This window comes from Oenanthe melanoleuca, chromosome 15 (genome assembly GCF_029582105.1).
Source record: "Oenanthe melanoleuca isolate GR-GAL-2019-014 chromosome 15, OMel1.0, whole genome shotgun sequence".
NCBI classification, from domain to species: domain Eukaryota; kingdom Metazoa; phylum Chordata; class Aves; order Passeriformes; family Muscicapidae; genus Oenanthe; species Oenanthe melanoleuca.
The window spans coordinates 740,681-759,596 of NC_079349.1; the positions used below are offsets into that span (position 1 = coordinate 740,681).

Consider the following 18,916-nt stretch of genomic DNA (forward strand, 5'->3'; position numbering starts at 1 on the left):
CCTTCCAGAAGGTTCCAGGGTGTTTTAGGCTTCTGAGCAGAGGTTTGCTAGTTTATGTGAGATGAGCAAAGAGCAGAAAACTCAGCAACCCCACTCTGGATTAGCTGGGAGGAAGGGGCAGGGCTGGAAACACAGCCAGGGCTCATTCCAAAACCCAAACACAGACTGCAGACTGAAATATTGCACCCAAACATTTAAAAACAGTATCGTGTTTTACCTGTTTAGATCCCTAACTCTGCTTTATTTCCCTTTATCACACAGAGCAGTGGCAGCTGCCTGACAGTTTAGCAGTTCCTGCCTGTGCTGACTCAAACTGGAGCAAGTTGCTCTTTAGAACTGGGATGGGAGAGGTGCTGGATTCCCTCTGGAGGTCAGGCAGCCTCTCAGCCCTGGCTGTGTCTCCAAACCTCCTTTTCTGTGCTCCTGGAGCTGACTCAGCCCAGGTGAACCTGCTGGAGCTGGTGTCACCTTTGGCTAAAATTCTGCATTATGAGCTTTTCATCATCCCCATCTTCCTTTTCCCTTCCTTTAGCAATCCACTTTGTCAATATATCAAAGCAATGCTTATTTACCTGGTAATTTATTTGTGTTCATTATCCAGTGCTGACTGGATTTACCTCCAATGAGGTTCCTGATGATCCATTTTTCCTCTTGGAGGAAAATCTTGCTGCATAGAAAATCTCTCTGATAGAAAAGACATCTGGAAAGGAGGGGGGAAGGAAAATGTTAGGTGTAAGTCACCTCAGTTTTATTCAGCTTTCTGCCAGAATCTCTCTGCTCCTCTCCACCCTGCAGGTTTGCCTGTTTGAAGTGCTGGGTGCATTTTGCAAATTCATAGTTAATTACCAGTGGAGGATAAGGAGGGAGGACAAAGAGGGGAGATGATTGAAATTGTGATGTTTTGTGATGTTTTGTGTCTGGAAATGACCCAGCAACTTTGGGTCAGTGTGTGAGGAGCTGGGCTGCAGGAGCAGCTCTCTGAAATCACCCCTGCCCATCCCTGCCCTTGTGGGTTCCAGTTTTTAGTGGTGAAGTTCCTGTCCCTGCACCTCCAGGAAGGGTTTGGGGTCTCTGCAGGAAGGAGACCTGAGAGACCTCAGTGTCAGGCTAATTATTACAGTTACTGTAAAATTTATATTGACATTGACAATGTAAATTGATATTGAAAATGTATTCTCAAAGAAATAATTCTGGCTGCTGTGCCAGGGTCTCCAGACAGGTGGGTGGAATCTCAGTTTCTGCTGTATGGCTAGCTTGGATTTCCCCTTTCCTCTCTCCCCCTCAGTGTTTGCAGCCAGAATTGCCTCTGCAGCATGCAGGGTGAGGCTGCAGCTGGCATGTGAGAAGATCTGCTCTGCTCCCACAGTGGGCTGGATAATTGACAGTAATGGCTGTAAAACCCAGAGCTCAGGGGCTGTTGTTTTTATATTTTTCCTCCCAAGCCATCCCTCTGAAAAAGAGTTTGATCAATGCCTGAGCACTTTACACTGGTATTAATAAATGCAGAATGTTAAAGAGCCACTTTAGGAATAAATAATCTAATTCAGTTTATAATCCTAACTGTTGTTTAAAAAGAAACAAGAGTAATAATGAAAACAAATCACCCTTTATTTAAATATTAATCCCTGATGGTAATTGTGCCTGAATAAATCTTCCAGCTGCACAGAGTGGGCTGTGCTGTCAGACACTGAGGCTGGATGCAGTGTCCTGTGCTGGTGCTGCTGGAGGAGCTCTGCTGCTCTGGGACTGTCTCCCTGAGTGATGGGGGCTGTGCTGAGCAGGGGCAGGGACCCAGACTGGCACAGCCTCCTCGCTGGGCTGCCCCAGCCACATCAGAATGATAGATGGGTGTAGCTACAGGTTCACAAAACCAGCAGCACTCACAGCTCTGGGGCTTTGTGTGCCCAGGAGTGCAGGGCACAGCTGAAACCAGCTCTGCTGTGGTTTTAGGGGCAGCTGGTGCATGGTGCTCTCCCTTTGTGCTTCTCACCTATCTAGTTGCAGCAGAGGCACCACTGAGTTTTCTGATTTAAGCAGGACTTGGATCTCTGCTGATATAAAAAACTGCATTAGCAGCTACTGCTTTCATTTTTCTTCATTTCTCTTTCCCTCTGAACCTCGTGGAATGCCAGTGCAGACCAGAATTAGCACCCAGAGCTGAAGGGCTTCAAAACAAACTAATGGGGAACTTAACCCAAACCTGTATTTCAAAGAGTGTTGAGAAGGCAAATGTTGCAGTGGCCTAGTGCAGATTTAATGATTTTAAGTGGAATAATCTAACTAGGAAAGAGCTCAGCTCCTGGAATCTGACTCTCATTATGGGCTGGCAGGAGCCTTGCAGGTGATGGGGATGAGGAGGGTGAGATGCAGTGCCTGGCCTGGGCTGACCCTTCCTCACCCATCCCCTGGAGGATCTGCTGCAGACCACTCTGACCCTTCCCTGTGAAGGGAGCAGCTTCTGCTCCTGCAGGATCCCCATGATCAGCATTTGTTCCTTTGAAAAAAAAAATCTTAATTTAGCCCTGAGCTCTTCCTTTTCCACAAATCTGGGAGCCCTGACTGGTGCCCAGGGGGTTGGAATGTGCAGTGATGGGGATGGGGCTGGCACAGGTCACTCAGGGACAGGGACAGGGACAGGGACAGGGACAGGGACAGGGACAGGACAGACACCTCAGTGTCCTGTGTCAGCAGCAGTTGCTCCTGTGGCATTCCTGCTTGGAGATGCCCCCAGAGCCCAGCCCAGCTCTGCTCCTGAGCCTCACCTGCAGCTCCAGCAGGGCTGCAGCACCAGTGAATCTTCTCTTTCCGTGGCTGTGTTTCCTGAGAGAGATGGGAAGGGCAGAGGATGATCGTGTTTGCACCATGGGACACTTTAATTCATGATTTGCACTCATCAGTGCTGATGGAGATGTCACTTTGTTGTACCCATGGCAGAAATCTCTGCTCTGGAGCCACTCCCTGCCTCAATGCTCCTCATTTCTATTTCTTACACAAATAGCTTCAAGTTGTTTCTGCTCCATCTTTCCTCCACATAACTCATCTGCCCACTTCTCACACTCATGTAAAAGCTTTGGCACCAACCCTTGGCTGTTTCATGTTTCAGATTATTTTGCTCCTGAGCGTTGGGAAAGTCTGCACCAGTAATTCAGATGTGATTTTGTTGCTTCTTGTTCTACATCTCCACAAATCCTACAGAACACAATGTTTCTTCCATGAACAAAGAGTGAGAGCCTAAATTATTAAACACAGAAATAAGAGATAGAGACATATCTTGTAGCACTTTTCTTCTGGAACTGTCAAAGAAAAGTTTGATTCATCCAACAATTTCATAACTCTTAACCTCTGCTCTTCTCTCTAATTTTTTAGAAATTGGTCTAATATACTGGAGGGAATGACAGAGACTCAGATGGAGTGATTGCATAATTCTCTCTTTGTTAAGGAGCTTGGGAAAAGAAAAACAGATCCCAAACCAGCTTGTTACAGCCATCCATGGCCCTGCAAAAACGATTTCTTTCTCTCTACTTTTAGACCTTCCCAGATCCTGTGTTTGCCATTTCTTTCTGAGACTCTTCCACTCTCCTTTTGCTATCAATTTGCTCTGTATTTCCTGTTGTTTCTAATTATACCCTCCTGCCTACCTGCTCCAGCAATTTTCTCTCCTTGACACTTAAATCCTTGAAATATTTGTGGAAAGTTAGCACTCTCTGGTTCTTCTGCCTTTTAAGCCTCACCTACAGATTTTATTTTTTTTTTTCAGAAGATCACCAGCCTACCTTCTGCTCTACTTGATGTTCCTTCAAGTGCTGCACACTCAGGCCCTGTGGAAATCTGGCAGGTTGTTTCTTGCACCGTTTTTGTAGAAATCCCTGCCCATTTCCTGCAGCCCTCGTGGCTGCTGTTTGTACCTCATCCTGCTGAGCAGTGACAGCAGAACTAAAGTCGAGCAGCTTGAGCAGAGCAAGTGGAAAGCCATGCCTGGAACCCATTGATATTCCCAGACTGTAGAGATAATTCTGGCAGTGCTGTGTTTTAATTCTTCACGTCCTTTGGTTGCTTTTAATACCCACAGCAGCTCTCCCTTGGATTTCTCCACACAGATTCCAAGAACTGTGCTAGCTAGGAGGTTTGGAGGAAGCTGCCCACCCAAATTTTCCATTTTGCTTGCTAGGAGCAGATATTTTAAGCCCACATTTTTGGTGGTTTGGTGTCCCAGCTCGTATTCCCTGGAGGATTTTCACTGCAGTGAGGGAAGAGCAGTGTCTGTATTTGCACAGCTTCCATGTTAGCCTTGCAAAGAAAGGGAGTTTACACTCAATTAAGGCATTAAAGACTCCTAATTGGGCTGAGACACTCTGGGGCAGTAGCAGGAGGAGTGTGAAGCACAGGAGAGGGAGCAGTTCAAGCAGCCCAAGGTTTGGGTGTGAAATGTTTCTGGAGCAGAAATTGATCCTCCCTTGCTGTGTGAATGATTTATGAACCTGCTGGAACCATTAATGATTGCCAACATTACTGAATTCATAATTATAACAATTAGGGTGTCTCTTCCCCTGCCTCCAGCTCAATGGAATCAATAATTCCTTTGCAAGGGCTGGGTGTGCATCTTTCCCCTGTCAGTGCAGGATTGCTGAGGTCAGCCCAGGTTCCCCAGAGCTCTGCTGCTTGTTCCACAGAATCCTGAGATCCCAGACCAGGACCTGCAGGCTGAGCTCTTGTTCCACAGAATCCTGAGATCCCAGACCAGGACCTGCAGACTGAGCTCTGCTGCTTGTTCCACAGAATCCTGAGATCCCAGACCAGGACCTGCAGACTGAGCTCTTGTTCCACAGAATCCTGAGATCCCAGACCAGGACCTGCAGACTGAGCTCTGCTGCTTGTTCCACAGAATCCTGAGATCCCAGACCAGGACCTGCAGACTGAGCTCTTGTTCCACAGAATCCTGAGATCCCAGACCAGGACCTGCACACTGAGCTCTGCTGCTTGTTCCATGGAATCCTGAGATCCCATACCAGGACCTGCAGACTGAGCTCTGCTGCTTGTTCCACAGAATCCTGAGATCCCAGACCAGGACCTGCAGACTGAGCTCTACTTCTTGTTCCACAGAACCCTGAGATCCCAGATCAGGATCAGGAGCTGCAGACTGAGCTCTGAAGGTGCCCTTGAAGCCCAGATGCCATCAGTGGGGTTTGCCACCCCAGGGGTGCTGTGTGCTGTGTGCTGTGCCTGCCCCAGCTGCCAGCAGGGCTCCTGGCTCTGCTCAGGGGGTGTTTCCCGTTCCCAGCAGCACTTCATGCCGTGTCTGTCCTTCCCTCTCCTCTCTCCTCGTTATTGGTCTGGTTTTTACTGAAGGAGTCATTCTCTTTTGGAAATGGCAGCTGGGAAAGTCCCCCAGGGAATGGGATCTGAAATCCCCAAGTGCTTTTGGAGTGGAGCTTGCTGAGTTTGTGGCAGGTGTGGTGGCTGCCCTGGCAGCCCCAGATGTGCCCCAGATGTGCCCCAGATGTGCCCCAGATGTGCAGCCCAGCTCAGGGTGGCACTGGCAGCAGGCAGAGCACCCAGGGGACAAACCAGGGCAGATGGTTTGTGCTGATTCCTGCTCTGCTCCCTGCCCTGGGGCTTTGCTGGCTCTGGGCACCTCCCACGAGGTAATTCCCTGCAGGGAAACTAAGTCAGAACCTGCCAGTATTGTTATTAATTATTTATTTGTTATTAATATTATTATTATTATTATTAATTCTATTATTGTTTCTGTTACTATTTTTATTATATATATTTTAGAAATAGAAATAGAAATAGAAATAGAAATAGAAATAGAAATAGAAATAGAAATAGAATAAATATAAATATAAATATAAATATAAATATAAATATAAATATAAATATAAATATAAATATAAATATAAATATAAATATAAATATAAATATATACAAATAAATAAAAATATAAATATATAAATATAGATATAAATATATTTATATATAAAAAATAAAAATATAAATATAAATATAAAAAATATAAAAATATAAAAACTTTTTTTTTTTTTTTTAATATATCTATTTCTATTAATTTTTCTCACTCCTGAGTGAGCACCCCAGGATTTCCAGACTCAGGTGTCCCCTTGTCCCTGCCCAGCCTGAGCTCAGGGGCTGCACATCCAGGAGCTCAAAGGGGGAGCAAACTCCAGCAGTCCCAGCAAAACCCAAGGCACTGACTCCAGTTAATCTTAAAAATAAAAAACAAAGGAGGTTCTGGAAGTTTCTCTTTAGTGCCAAGAAAGCTGGAAAGTATTTCCTTTTCAAATTCTAGACTTGGCAAACACCGAGCAATTGTGTGAAGAAAACTCTTTCAAAACTTTTTATTTTAATTGCAAAGAGCTGTGCAGTTTTGGCAGAGTTCAGCAGGAATACTTGCTGAATAGTTCACAGCAGAGGAAATCCTGCAGCTGAGAGCACCAACCTCATCTGTTGGATGTGCCTTGGCAGGTGTCTGCAAATAAGTCATTAATTTTGAAATATATTGAGAGCTTTGAGTCTTGTGGGATGTACTGCTGCTTTTGTATATAATTGCATTTGTTGGACGAGTGTGGACACTAATAATTAAAGCATTAAAAAAATGTGTCACAGATCTCACTGTGGAGAGTGAGGAACTAAAGGCTGGGATACCAAATCTGCACTTAATGCCACAATTCCATTTTTTTAAAAAACAGCAGGGGGCATAATTTCAAATTAATTTTGAATTCCAGGGTCTAACCCCACCTATATTTCTGCCCAGGTGTAAATTTGCTGGTGGTTTATAAGAGGAGTTTTAGGTGGATAAATATTTGCAAGGTGAGGAGTGAATTTTGCTGCAAATTTGAATTTTGTGTGCTGAGCACAGTGCTCCAGCTCATGGTTTTGTGTGCTGGGATTACTCAGCAGCAAATATTTGCAGTGCTGGCCCTGGAGTTCCTGAGCAGGGAGATCCTGGGTCCCACTGCTCAGGTCAGTGATGTTTGTGCAGAAAAATTCTTTCATTTGCAGGAGGCTGTGAGGGTGTTAACGCTGTAATGGGAAAATGAAAATGTCTGAAGGGTTTTTTACACCTGCCTTTCCTACCCATAAAATTGTGCTTTATTTTCCCTTTTTCTCCTTTGTTAACACAACCAACTAACCCCTTTACACCTGCCTTTCCTACCCATAAATTGAGTTTTATTTTCCCTTTTCCCCCTTGTTAACACAACCAGCTAAACCCTTTACACCTGCCTTTCCTACCCCTAAATTGTGCTTTATTTTCCTTTTTCCCTCTTGTTTACACAACCAACTAACCCCTTTACACCTGCCTTTCCTACCCCTAAATTGAGGTTTATTTTCCCTTTTTCCCCTTGTTAACACAACCAACTAAACCCTTTACACCTGCCTTTCCTGCCCCTAAATTGTGCTTTATTTTCCCTTTTTCCCCCTGTTAACACATCCCAGGTGATCTCTCCTGCACTCCTCTCACACTCACAGGTGAGTTATTCTGCATTTATGGATATTTTTGTGCTGAGGACAATAAAGCAGCAGGTGGAGGAAGGTGGATTGAGTTTGTTTGCAGGGATTTATTGAGCTTTGCACTGTCTGTAAAACTCTTTTTTGTAAAACTCTTCAGCTCTGCCTCCTGCACAGGATCTGGGGCTGCTGGGGGAGAATTGATGGGATTTCATTAGATGGGATGAAATAAATCCAGCCATGATTTACCCTTCCCTTGGCACAATGTGGGGAATGATCCCTGCCTTTCCCACATCAAGAGATGCTCAGAACCCTGGCTCTGATCTGAAATGCTGGGTAATTATATTTGGAATTTATGTGGTATTAAGGCATTTGCTAATTTTTGCTCACTTCTGAGTTATTTGGGAAGAGTGCTATCAACAGCTGGAAAATCCTATACTGAATAATTTATTTGACAACAGCCAAAAAAAAACATTCAAATAAATAATTCAACAAATATTTCTCAACCAACACCAGTGATGTCAAGCTCCAGAGAGATGGATCAATTTTTTAAAATAACTCTATTACATGATTAGCAGACTCATTTCTTGGTGATTTTTCTAGTTGGTTCACTCCATACAGTGATTCCCATAGAAAAATGACTTTCCAGCCTACCCATCCTGAATTTTTAATAGCAAGATGACAATGAATAAAATTAAATTGTGCTGTGGTGCTGTGTGTATCACCTCCCCTTGATCTCTCAATGGTGAATAATGATCTTTGTGTAGCACTGGTTCTACAGATATTGGTTTTTAGAATGCCCTCTCTGACCTTAGGATGGGCTGAGCCCCAAATCTCACTTTTTTCTCTAAAATATTTCAGTTTTTATTATTTGTGTGGGTTGGATGATGTGTGGAGGATGTTTCAGAGTGCTGGCAGCTGTTGCACCATCGTGTTGGGTTTGGGTTAACAAAATTCCAGCTCTGGGGGGAAACTCAGACATGTTATTATTATTAATAATAGCCCAGGGGGGGTGGGGATCAGAGCTGCCCTGGGAGCTCACACCAGCTGGACTGGTCTGAGCTCCTGTTTCATGGCAATTCCTGCACTATTTGACTTTTTTACCTTAAGTACCAGCTGTAGGAATAAAACAGTCCATGGAAAGTCTGCAGTTGTTTGCCAGTACAGAAGTTTTCTCCAAAAACAAGGTGAAAATATCCATGGGTTGCACTCCAGCTTGGAAACCAGAGGGAAGAGTCAATTGGAGTCATTAAAATAAGGAATGTCCTTGCCTGTGGGAGTGCTGGGAGGAATTTTAGCTGGTGCTACATGGCAGGGGCAGCAGAAGAGGATTTTTGTGTTTTGAAGGAGGGAATTGTCTCTGCAAACCAAGCGTGGGGCAGCTGCTGGTAAAAGCAGCCCTGAGAGATAAAGAAGCAGTGATGGAGGAAAGGAATGAGGGAGGTCTGTAAAGTTAGACACAGAGAGATGAGAGAAACAACGGGAGAAGCACAAATTCCATCAGGAATTCCTCTGAGTGATGTGAGGAAAGGGGGGACACATTGGGAGGATGTTCTGGGGAGTCTGTGCCTCCCAGTGGGGAAAGGGAGAGGGAAATGTGGCCAGGAAATTGGGATAAAAAGGGGCCTGTGTCCTCCAAAAATTTGAGAGTCCCCATGGGAAATGCCGCATGGCCTCTCCCTTTATTCCATATTTATTTCTTATTTATTTAATTATTCTTTATTATTTCTTATTCTGTGTTTATTTCTTATTTCTTATTTATTTCTTTATTCTTTCTTATTTATTTATTATTTCTTGTTTATTTTTTCTTATTTATTTAATTATTATTTCTTATTTCTTATTTATTTATTATTATTTTTTCTTATTTCTTATTTATTTATTTATTCTTTATTATTTCTTATTCCGTATTTACTTCTTACTTCTTTTTCCTTTATTCTTTATTCTTATTTCTTTATTCTTTATTCTTTATTCTTTATTCTTTATTCTTTATTCTTTATTCTTTATTCTTTATTATTATTTCTTATTTCTTATTTCTTTATTCTTATTTCTTTATTCTTTATTCTTTATTCTTATTTTCTTATTTCTTATTTTCTTTTTTCTTATTTTCTTTTTTCTTTTTTTCTTATTTTCTTTTTTTCTTTTTTCTTTTTTCTTTTTTCTTTTTTTCTTTTTTCTTTTTTCTTTTTTTTTCTTTTTTCTTATTTCTTTTTTCTTATTTCTTTTTTCTTATTTCTTTTTTCTTATTTCTTTTTTCTTATTTCTTTTTTCTTATTTCTTTTTTCTTATTTCTTTATTCTTATTTCCTTATTCTTATTTCTTTATCGATCATTTCTCATTCCATATTTTTTTCCCGTTAGAGCCACAGGACTCTGTGTGTCCCTCGTGTGTTTGTGGGTTATTCTGCTGCCCCTGGCAGGTCCCAGTCCCCAGTTTCCCAAGCCCTGCAGGTCCCTGGGTGCTGCCAGGCAGGCACAGAGGGGCTGGCCCTGCAGGAGCAGTTTACCCAGCAGGGATGTGATCTCTGCTCCAGCAGCGTGCAGAGCAGTGCAAACGTCCTCCTGACCCAATGCAAAGGCTCCTTCAAACAACCCAAACCCTCACAAGTGAAAGGATCCTCCCTCCTGAGACCAGAGCTGGGCATGTTTTTTAAAGACTAGACAATCTTTTCTTGAAGATAAACTGAAAGATTATCAGGATTTTCTCCTGACTCCTTTAAATATAGATGGATATATATATACACATAAATATATTCCTTCTGGTACAGGAGATTTCTCAGTGATTTCTCTTAATATCTTCTAGTTTCCTCCTCCCTTTTTTCCCCACCCAAAATCTGTTTAGGTGTGAAGACAGTTTGTTACTGGGCTGCATGTTCCCAGGAGCACTGCAAAAATATGGATAAAATCTAATTTAAATAAAGACTTTGGCACTGCTGGGATCTGCTGCTCCAGGGGAGTGTAAATGCAATATCCATGTGTCCTAGGGGAGTTTTGGGGCTGGGGAGGGAAGGGAAGGAAAGGAGGCACCAAAAATTTAATATTCTGAAGAGAGGGCTGATTCTCTAGTGATCCTTGGATTTCCTTTCCTCCTCCTCATTCTTGGTTGGGAAACAAGCTCTGCTCAGTGATGAGAGCAGCAGTGATGCCTTAAAATTCCAGAGCAGAGGAGGTTTGTAAAATCCTTCCAGTGGAGTTGTTTACACTGCAGGGAAAGTACCATGGGAAAAGATTTCTTTTCTTGCTTTAAACAGAATCTGTATCAGAAATGAAATGTTGTTTTTTGTTTTTTTTAAATGCAGAGCTTTGCTACAGCATGGCAACACTTGTGCTTTTTAGGCATTTATCCTACACCTGCTCTGGGCTGATGTTTCCTCCCACACAGGGAAGGAAACCTGGTGGTTTTGTCTGTGTGACAACAATTTTACCCAAAAAATTCCCTCCTTCCTGCAATGCCACCTTTCCCCCTTTGTGGTGCAGAAATCACCTCATCCCCTCCCTTTTCGGGAAAGTAATTTTCAGTTTAATTTTCTCTGCTGTGCCACGGGATTAATGGTTTTTCACAAACCCCTCCTGGGCTCAGTGTGCTGCTGCCACCCTCCCCTGGTGCTGCCAAGTTTTCCCACTTTTCCTGGGAACATTTCTTCCATTCCTGAGCTCTGCTGCTCCTCTTGCCCTGGCCTGTGCAGGATTTTGGGCCAGACTCTTGTGGGGCTGTGCAGATGTGCTGGGCAGGTTTGTGGAGGTGCAAGAGAATGAAATTACCTCTCCTCTCCCCTGGGCTCTGTCATTAACGTTCCTCTGATCCATCCCATTTGCATTTTCATGGCTTCAGGCTGCTCCTGTCCATTCCAGCCTGCTGGAGCTGTGGAATTTCGCAGGTTTTGCTGTGAGAACATTGCAGGGGTGTTGGGGAAGGTGGAACAGAGGAATCTTGCAAATATGAATGCTCAGATTCTGGGAATATAGAAACCATGAACGAGATTGAAATGAAAGCCACGTTTGAGATGCCAAGCCTTAGTTACTGAATAACCACGAAACAATGGGATGGCCCCTGAAGGTAATTAATCCCCTCTTGATTAAACAATGCCCTCGGCCAGAGAGCAACTCCAAAGGGCACAAAAGACTTGCCAGGGTCCAAAGGTCAGATCTTAGAGTTTAGAATGTAACACACTGTGCTGATATAAGGATTCCTATAGGCTGCATGTAAATGCTGTAGAATTTGTATTTTGTGTTAGATTGGTTAGTGGAAATTAGAATATTCATCATGGAAGAAGATTTATTGTTTTGTAGACGGGAAGTCTGTCTCTTTTACTCTCTCTCTTTACCCTCCCTCTTCTCTCTCTCCCCTTTATCTCTTTATGCTGCTCTGTGGCTGTGCTGGGCAGCCCCTAGCAGGCTCTTTTATAATAAACTGCAACATTTAGCTTCAACAGAGTGTTTGAGTTTTGTCCCCCACCCCAATACAGAATCCTGGAGAGTCCCTCACAGGGGTGCCCTGGGGAGGGCTCTGGTGTTGGGAGCATCACAGAGGGCACAGCTGGCAGCACAGCTGGACAGCTCAGGGTGGATCCTGTCTGCCACACCCAGGGCTGCCCTGCAGCCCCTCTGCCCCCAGGCTGTGCCTGGCAGGGTGTGACACCAGCGGGGGCTCTGCAGAAATGCGATGTCACAGCAGAGCTGGCAGCATGGCCAAGGCTCTGCCCCTCTCACAGGCTGGAACAGCAGAGGAGATTCTTGGTGTAAAGTATTTTGCCTGTGTCAGGAGCAGCAGTGCAGGATGGCCCTGTGGAGGCAGGAAATTCCCCCTGGAGCCAGCACAGAGCTGCCCACATTGGTGATCTGTAAGAGCTGCTTGATCTCTTGTTAGGGAGTAGCAGGCAGGTGAAGAAATACAGAACAAAGCTGTCTGTGCCCTCCTGGCTGCCAGAAGGAAAGACCTGACTGCTCCATTGCAGTGAATTTGGGTTTATTTAACCATCCTGTGAAGGTGTGTGTGCAGGCACAGCTCAGCAGGGCCCTGCTCCTCAGGAGTTTATTGGCACCACACTGAGCTCCTGCAGTTTATAAACAGCAGCCCCCAGGTGAGGGATCTGGCTCTAAATCAGCACCAATCTGGCTTTAGATCAGCACCAGGACCTGTTTCACTCCCACCACTCTCCAGCTCAGCCTGGGTTGCTGCTGTGACCCTCTGGGTGTGTCCACCCCACACTTCACCAGCTCCCACTCTGCACTGCTGGCCCTGGCAGCAGAGACAAGCTGCTGCTCTGAGTGACCACAAAGTGATGTGCACCTTCAGGAGCTGGGCACTGCACCAAGAACAGGGTCTGGACACCCAGGAGAATCATCCCCATTGTAACAAGCAGCCCTGACTTGAGCAGAAAAGCCACAAAGATTTTTATGTGTCTGAACTCCATGGCTGAATATTATCCGTGCAAATTTCTCCATTTATTTTTTAGCTGGATTTTCTGAAAGGTAATTTTTTTATTTCTGTTTTGAAAAACATCAGTTTCTAAATTCAGCTTAGGAGGAGTGCAGGTTGGGAAACAGATCCATGGGACTTGCACTTGGGAGGATTGACTTAGTAAAGGAATTGAGCAGAGTGACCTGGTGCTGACAGCCTGGCTCTGATCATAGGTCATGCAATGCTTCCACAATTTTAAATACATCTGTAGTAGCAGGGATGGATTCTCAGTGATTTTTGTGGTATGTTGTTTTCTCCCTTGGAGGTGTTCAGCATTTTTAAGAGGAGCTAGTTCACATGATTTCCATCAAAACCATTGGTAGCTGGTAGCAAGGTGTGGGGGTTTTGCTACAAGAAATGCTTCATTCAAATACCTGCTTTGAAGGAGAACCTAAAAACCATTTCTGTACCTTTGGGGCTCCTGTGGCTGTACTAGTGGGAGCTGCAGTTCATCAGTGTGCTCCACTTCTCTCTCCCCATCTTTTCCCCCTTTGCTTCACTCTGTCCTCATCACTGCTTTTCTCCTCATCTCATGGAAACATGCAGGGATTTGCCTTTTTTTGAGTGTTTGGGTGTTGCAAGGTCTGGCACTGTGCCCCCAGTGCCCCCCTGTCCCTGGGGCACCAGGCAGAGAGAAAAACAGAAGCCCAGCCCCAGGTTCATTGTGTGAAGATTCAATTAGCTCTTTAAACACAGGAGCTGGGCTGGAACTCCCTGTGCAAACCAGGCTCTCTGCCAGGGATTGACAGGCAATGCACTGCCCTTCCTGCTCACACAATTAAGGTAACTGAGATTCAATAGTCACAGCTGCATAAAGCTGATCCCACCTGGGTCAGCATGAAATGAGACTGCATCCAGGGCTGGCTTAGAAACTGTGCTCTGTTATTTTCATGGCATGAAGAAATGAGATTGAGCACAACGTGTTCCATTCTGGAAACAGAGAGGCTTGCTGTAAATTCCATCCAGGAGAGGCAGAGCACAGAGCAGCCACTGAAACACAAACCTGATGATGATCAGAGCAGCCTCTTCAGAAGCAGCACTGGGCAAAGCTCTGAGTTTATTCAGCCCAGTGGAGATCTCTGAGCATCTTGGGAAGAGTCCCAGACTGGGGCTTTTGTCAGAACTGCTCTTCATCCTTAATTTTAGCACTTTTCCCACATCAGCTGGGAAACCTGCTGGGTTTGGGTGCATTTGGGATCCTCCAATCAGTTGCTGAAATGTTCCTTTTTTCCCCAGCAGAGATGGCTTGTGACACTCCAGGGCTGTGCCAGTCTCCCTCTCCTTGGGGATTATCCCACTGAAAAAAATTCTGCTCTTTCCTTCCCCTTCCCACAACCACTGAAGCTGGTTCAGCACTCAGAGCTTCAGGACTAAACACATTCCCAGTGTCCCTGGGATCTGTGCACTGCTGGGAAATTCCAAATTCCTCTGCAGCTTTGCAGGACATTGAGTCCTTTCTTGTCTCCCTCCACTGCCCTGTGGAGCTCACCTTGCCAGGACACACAGGGGATCTCCACTGCCTTCCCATGCAGAAGTTTGTTTTATAAAAAATCTCACAGGAACTGCATCAATTCCTTCTTCACTCTGCATTCTGCTGTGACACCAAGGTGGGACCCAAGGAAGGAGCTGCCCCAGTGTCCCCCAGTCAGGCTTTGCTGCAGGACTGGGTTCAGCTGCCATTGAACAGCCCAGCTTTGTAACTCTCCCCCAAGCAGCTCCATTATCTGTAATTCCTGGTTTAGCAAAGGACAAAAGGAGCTTCCCACTGACACAGCGAGGCAGCAGCACAGCCAAAAATTAATTCTGAGTTTTCCCGTCCTCTACTCCCTGCTGCCCTTGTTCATGGACCCCATCCTGAGCTTTGACCTTCTTCCATGCCTGTCTTTAATAAACAGAAAATATCCTGATGCAGTGGTTTTCCTTTCAGGGAGGGATTCCCTTTGGATTTGTTCACGTGCTGCTTTACCAGGCAGGGAATGCAAAACTCCAGGGAGGGCAGGGAGTCAGCTGAGGCTGTGGGTTCTGGGGGTGCTCCTGCCCCCATGAAATGGAGCAGTGCACAGTGATCCATGTCACAAAGAGCTGCTGAGCCACTTGAATTGGTGGGAAATACCCTGAAATCTCAAGACAAGTGCAAATGATGAATTCATTATTGGATCCATCAGCCCACCAAATCCTCTCTTTGAAGGAGCCTTAATCCAAGGTTTTATTAATATAAAAGCAATTCTACTCCTGGCTTATCAGTGATGTGAATGAACATTTTTCCTTCCTTTGCTGCAGTGCTGAGGGTCCCTCCTCTGAAATCATGCAGATTGATTTTGAAATTGAAGACCTGAGCGACCTGCCTGAGACCCAGCTCATCACCTGGCAGGTGGAATATCCTGGGGACACCACGTCTGACCTGGGGATCTCCAAGATCTACGTCAGCCAGAAGGACCTGGTAGGAGTTCTGCCTTTGGCTATGGTAAGGACTTGTTTGGATTTTTAGTATTTTAGGGCTTGACAGCTCCAGCATCTGGCAGGTGCAGAGGATCAGCTGAGAGGGGAGGGAGGGACAGAAGGCAAGCCCTGCTCTTTGCCTGGTACACTGATTTTTGGGGGCAGAGGATGAGCTCCTGCATTTCCATGGCTCAGAATCCCTCGTGGGCTGTGCTGGACACTCAGGTCATGGTGGTTCATCTCTGAGTGAAGCAGGAGTGCTCTCACACTGCCCTGCACTGCTGAGTGACAGCTCCTCCAGATTCTGAATTCTGGCTCCACATCCAGCTGGGAGTGGGAAAGGAAAGGGAAGGAAAGGGAAGGAAAGGGAAGGAAAGGAAAGGAAAGGAAAGGAAAGGAAAGGAAAGGAAAGGAAAGGAAAGGAAAGGAAAGGAAAGGAAAGGAAAGGAAAGGAAAGGAAAGGAAAGGAAAGGAAAGGAAAGGAAAGGAAAGGAAAGGAAAAAGGGGAAAGGAAAAAGGAAAAAGCTCTGAGTAACTTTTAATAAGCTGGGGAGCACAAAATGCAGGATGTAGCCAGCTGTGTGTGCTGCAGAAATGCAATCAAACAGGCTGCCCATGGTCACAGTGAGAGCTGCAGGGCCTGGGGATTGCCTGATCCTTTAGCCTTGCTCTCACCTAAAAACCCACTGCATACCCAAATTTCAAGTAGAGTCAGAAATCTGTGCATCCCCTTCCTTTGTTGCTGGGGATGAAGCACACTTGGGTGGGTCTGGCTGTGCCTCATCTCTGTTCTTAGGCAACCTGTTAGACAATATTGACACATTATTATTTAGTGCTGAAGGAAAACCAAAAATCAATCTCAGAGCATTTAAAAACATGTAACCTGGATGTCTGCCTGGTGCTAGCAAGTTAATTATGCCATTGCTGGAGACTGAAGGTGTTTTCTGCACTTTCAGACTCACAGAACTGGCTGCTCTCATTTATATTTACCAACTTCCAAACTGCTCAGATGTTGTGATTCTTTATTTTGCCAAAACCTCGTTTTTCCCTTCTGGTGGCTCATGCCTGGAGTGCCAAGGTGTGTGTCACAGCTGGCAGCTGTGTCACCCCTGTGCAGGGCTGCTCCTCCTGCTGAGCACTGGAGCTGTTGGGAAGGAATATTTCACAGAATATTCTCCAGCTCTGCTGTCAGCTGGGCCCTGGGCTGTTGAGGGTTAATTCTGGAGGATCAGATTTAGGTAATCTGAGATGCTGGGGTTCTCTTCTCTCCATCCATAATTGAGAAGATAAAAGCTTTTCTTCCCCAGTGGTGGCACAAAACCACAGTTCTGCTCAGGTGTGCCCACAGCCCGTGATTGCTTTATTACCAAGTGACATAGTGGCAAAATACAGCCAAAGAGAGCAAAAATAGCTCCTGCTGGCAATGCAAATCAGCTCACTCTCTTAATTTCCATTAAGGATGGAGAAAAGCCCATTTTGAGCAGCACAGAGCTGTGCTCCAGGGGCACAGGAGATGGCACAGGTGTGGGGGTGGTGGGGAGAGGGAAGGAGGGAGAAATGGCAGCAGCCCCTGATCACACACCTGGGAATAGCTTCACCTTTCTGCAGGGCCAGGGAGGGACCCCCAGGGCATCACAGACCTCCAGATCTCTGCCATGCTTCCCTCTGTGCTGAGGAAATGCAGCCCTTTGGAGGAGTCCAGCTTTGATAATTCACTTTTCCCTGGAGTCCTTGAAAAGCTAAAGTTAATTTGCAAATTTAAAAAAAAAAAAAAAATTAAAAAACCTCCTCTTCCATTTAGAAAGAAGCACAATGAAAATAATATGTGATGTCATTTCTCTGGTTTTGGAGACACAGGGATAGTTTTTTACTGGGCTTCTTAGCAGAATATGTCATTTTGTGTATAGGAGCACCACACAGAAATGGTCTTGAATGTTTTTCCATTACAGGTTAATCTTTATTGCTTTCACATCAGGCAGAGCTTTGGATTTTTTTAAAAGACTGGCAGATACCACCTTTGCATCCACTAGTCCTTTCTGCTCACTCCATGGATTTGTAAATTGTAAAGCAGAGGATTGGCCAGGATAGATGTTCCTGATTTCTTGAGTTGCAAAATGCTGCAATGAAAATATTTCAATGTACACACTGGCATCAGGGGCCAGGGACAAGGCTGCTGCTGCAGTTACTGGGACACTTGCTTTTCTCCAAGGCTTTTCTTCATTCCTGTGGCAGGAATCAATCCAGGGTTGATAAAGTCATTATTAGACCAGTGAGTTGAGTTTACTTTCTCCTAAAATACAGGAATGCTCAGTGTCCCCTCAGAAATTTCTTGAAAAGGTTGAAGGTTCACAACCTCCAGTTTTTGATAAATTGTTGCCCACATACATCTTTTAGATTTCCAAATCAGCAAGTTAATACCAGAGTATATTTTCTATATTCTATATTCTATATTCTATATTCTATATTCTATATTCTATATTCTATTCTATTCTATTCTATTCTATTCTATTCTATTCTATTCTATTCTATTCTATTCTATTCTATTCTATTCTATTCTATTCTATTCAGCAGATGGGATTTGAGAGTTAATTACTGGCCAGTGGTGAGGCTGCAGTCTGCTTGGCAGAGACAGGAGCTCCAGACAAGCTCCCATCCCTGCCAGGAGTGTTTCAGCAGGCACAGGTGGGTGTGAGCAGTGAATCACAGCTCCTTGCAGCTGCCCAGCTCCCACTGCCTCTGCTTTGGGCCCTGATTTATGATCCTCCAGCACTGCAACATCGCCCTCTGAGACACTGAGTGAGGACTGAGGCAGAGGGAGATTTAAATCAGAGGTAAAACAGCCTGTGAGCAGAGACTGCTGCTCTGTGAGAGGGTCAGCACACAGTGGGGACACTGAGCTGTCCCCAGCAGGGCTGGCTGTCCCTGCCCAGCACACTGTGGGGACACTGAGCTGTCCCCAGAAGGGTGGCTGTCCCTGCCCAGGACAGCTGTGGGGACACTGAGCTGTCCCCAGCAGGGCTGGCTGTCCCTGCCCAGCCTGTCCTGCCCAGCACAGCTCTGGGGACAGGGACAGGCTGAGCTCCTGGTGACCTGCTGGGGAAGGGGCTGGACAAAGCTGGGAGCTGCCAGAAGGGTGCCCTGTCACTGGGAGGGTGTTTGGGAGGTCAGCAGCTGCAGGGGAGGGTGGTGCTGCAGAACTGAACCTCTGCCAGCAGAGCCACCCCAGCTGGGACTGCAGGACATTTGTTTTGTAAGGTCAGGTTCATCAGGCAGCTGTAAAGAGTAAAGGTTTTATTAGTTGAACAGAAATCTCTTCTAATGCACAGCATGTAACAAAGCTCCTGTTTAAAGGGATATTGGGTTAAAATGCAATTATCCCAGCAAGGCTGACCCTGAGCCCATCCTCCTCTTGCCAAGGAATGTGCTCTTGTCCTCAGACCCACCAGACACATTTTGGCTTTTGAGAAGTTCTATTTCTGGCAGTCAGATTAAATAATTGTACCCAAAACCTCAACACCAGTTTAACATTATTCCTTCTAGATAATTCATTGTTTCA

At 45.2% G+C, this 18,916-nt stretch overlaps 1 protein-coding gene across 1 annotated transcript in view; it reads left to right on the forward strand.

Annotated features, from left to right (window-relative positions):
• The window catches only part of LOC130259837 (transmembrane protein 132D-like), a 179,078-nt gene that overhangs the window by 95,087 nt on the left and 65,075 nt on the right, over positions 1-18,916 (forward strand). The window contains exon 4 of the mRNA XM_056504582.1: positions 15,202-15,385. Within this exon, the coding sequence (XP_056360557.1) occupies positions 15,202-15,385 (184 nt within the window). The remainder of the gene's footprint in view (positions 1-15,201; positions 15,386-18,916) is intronic.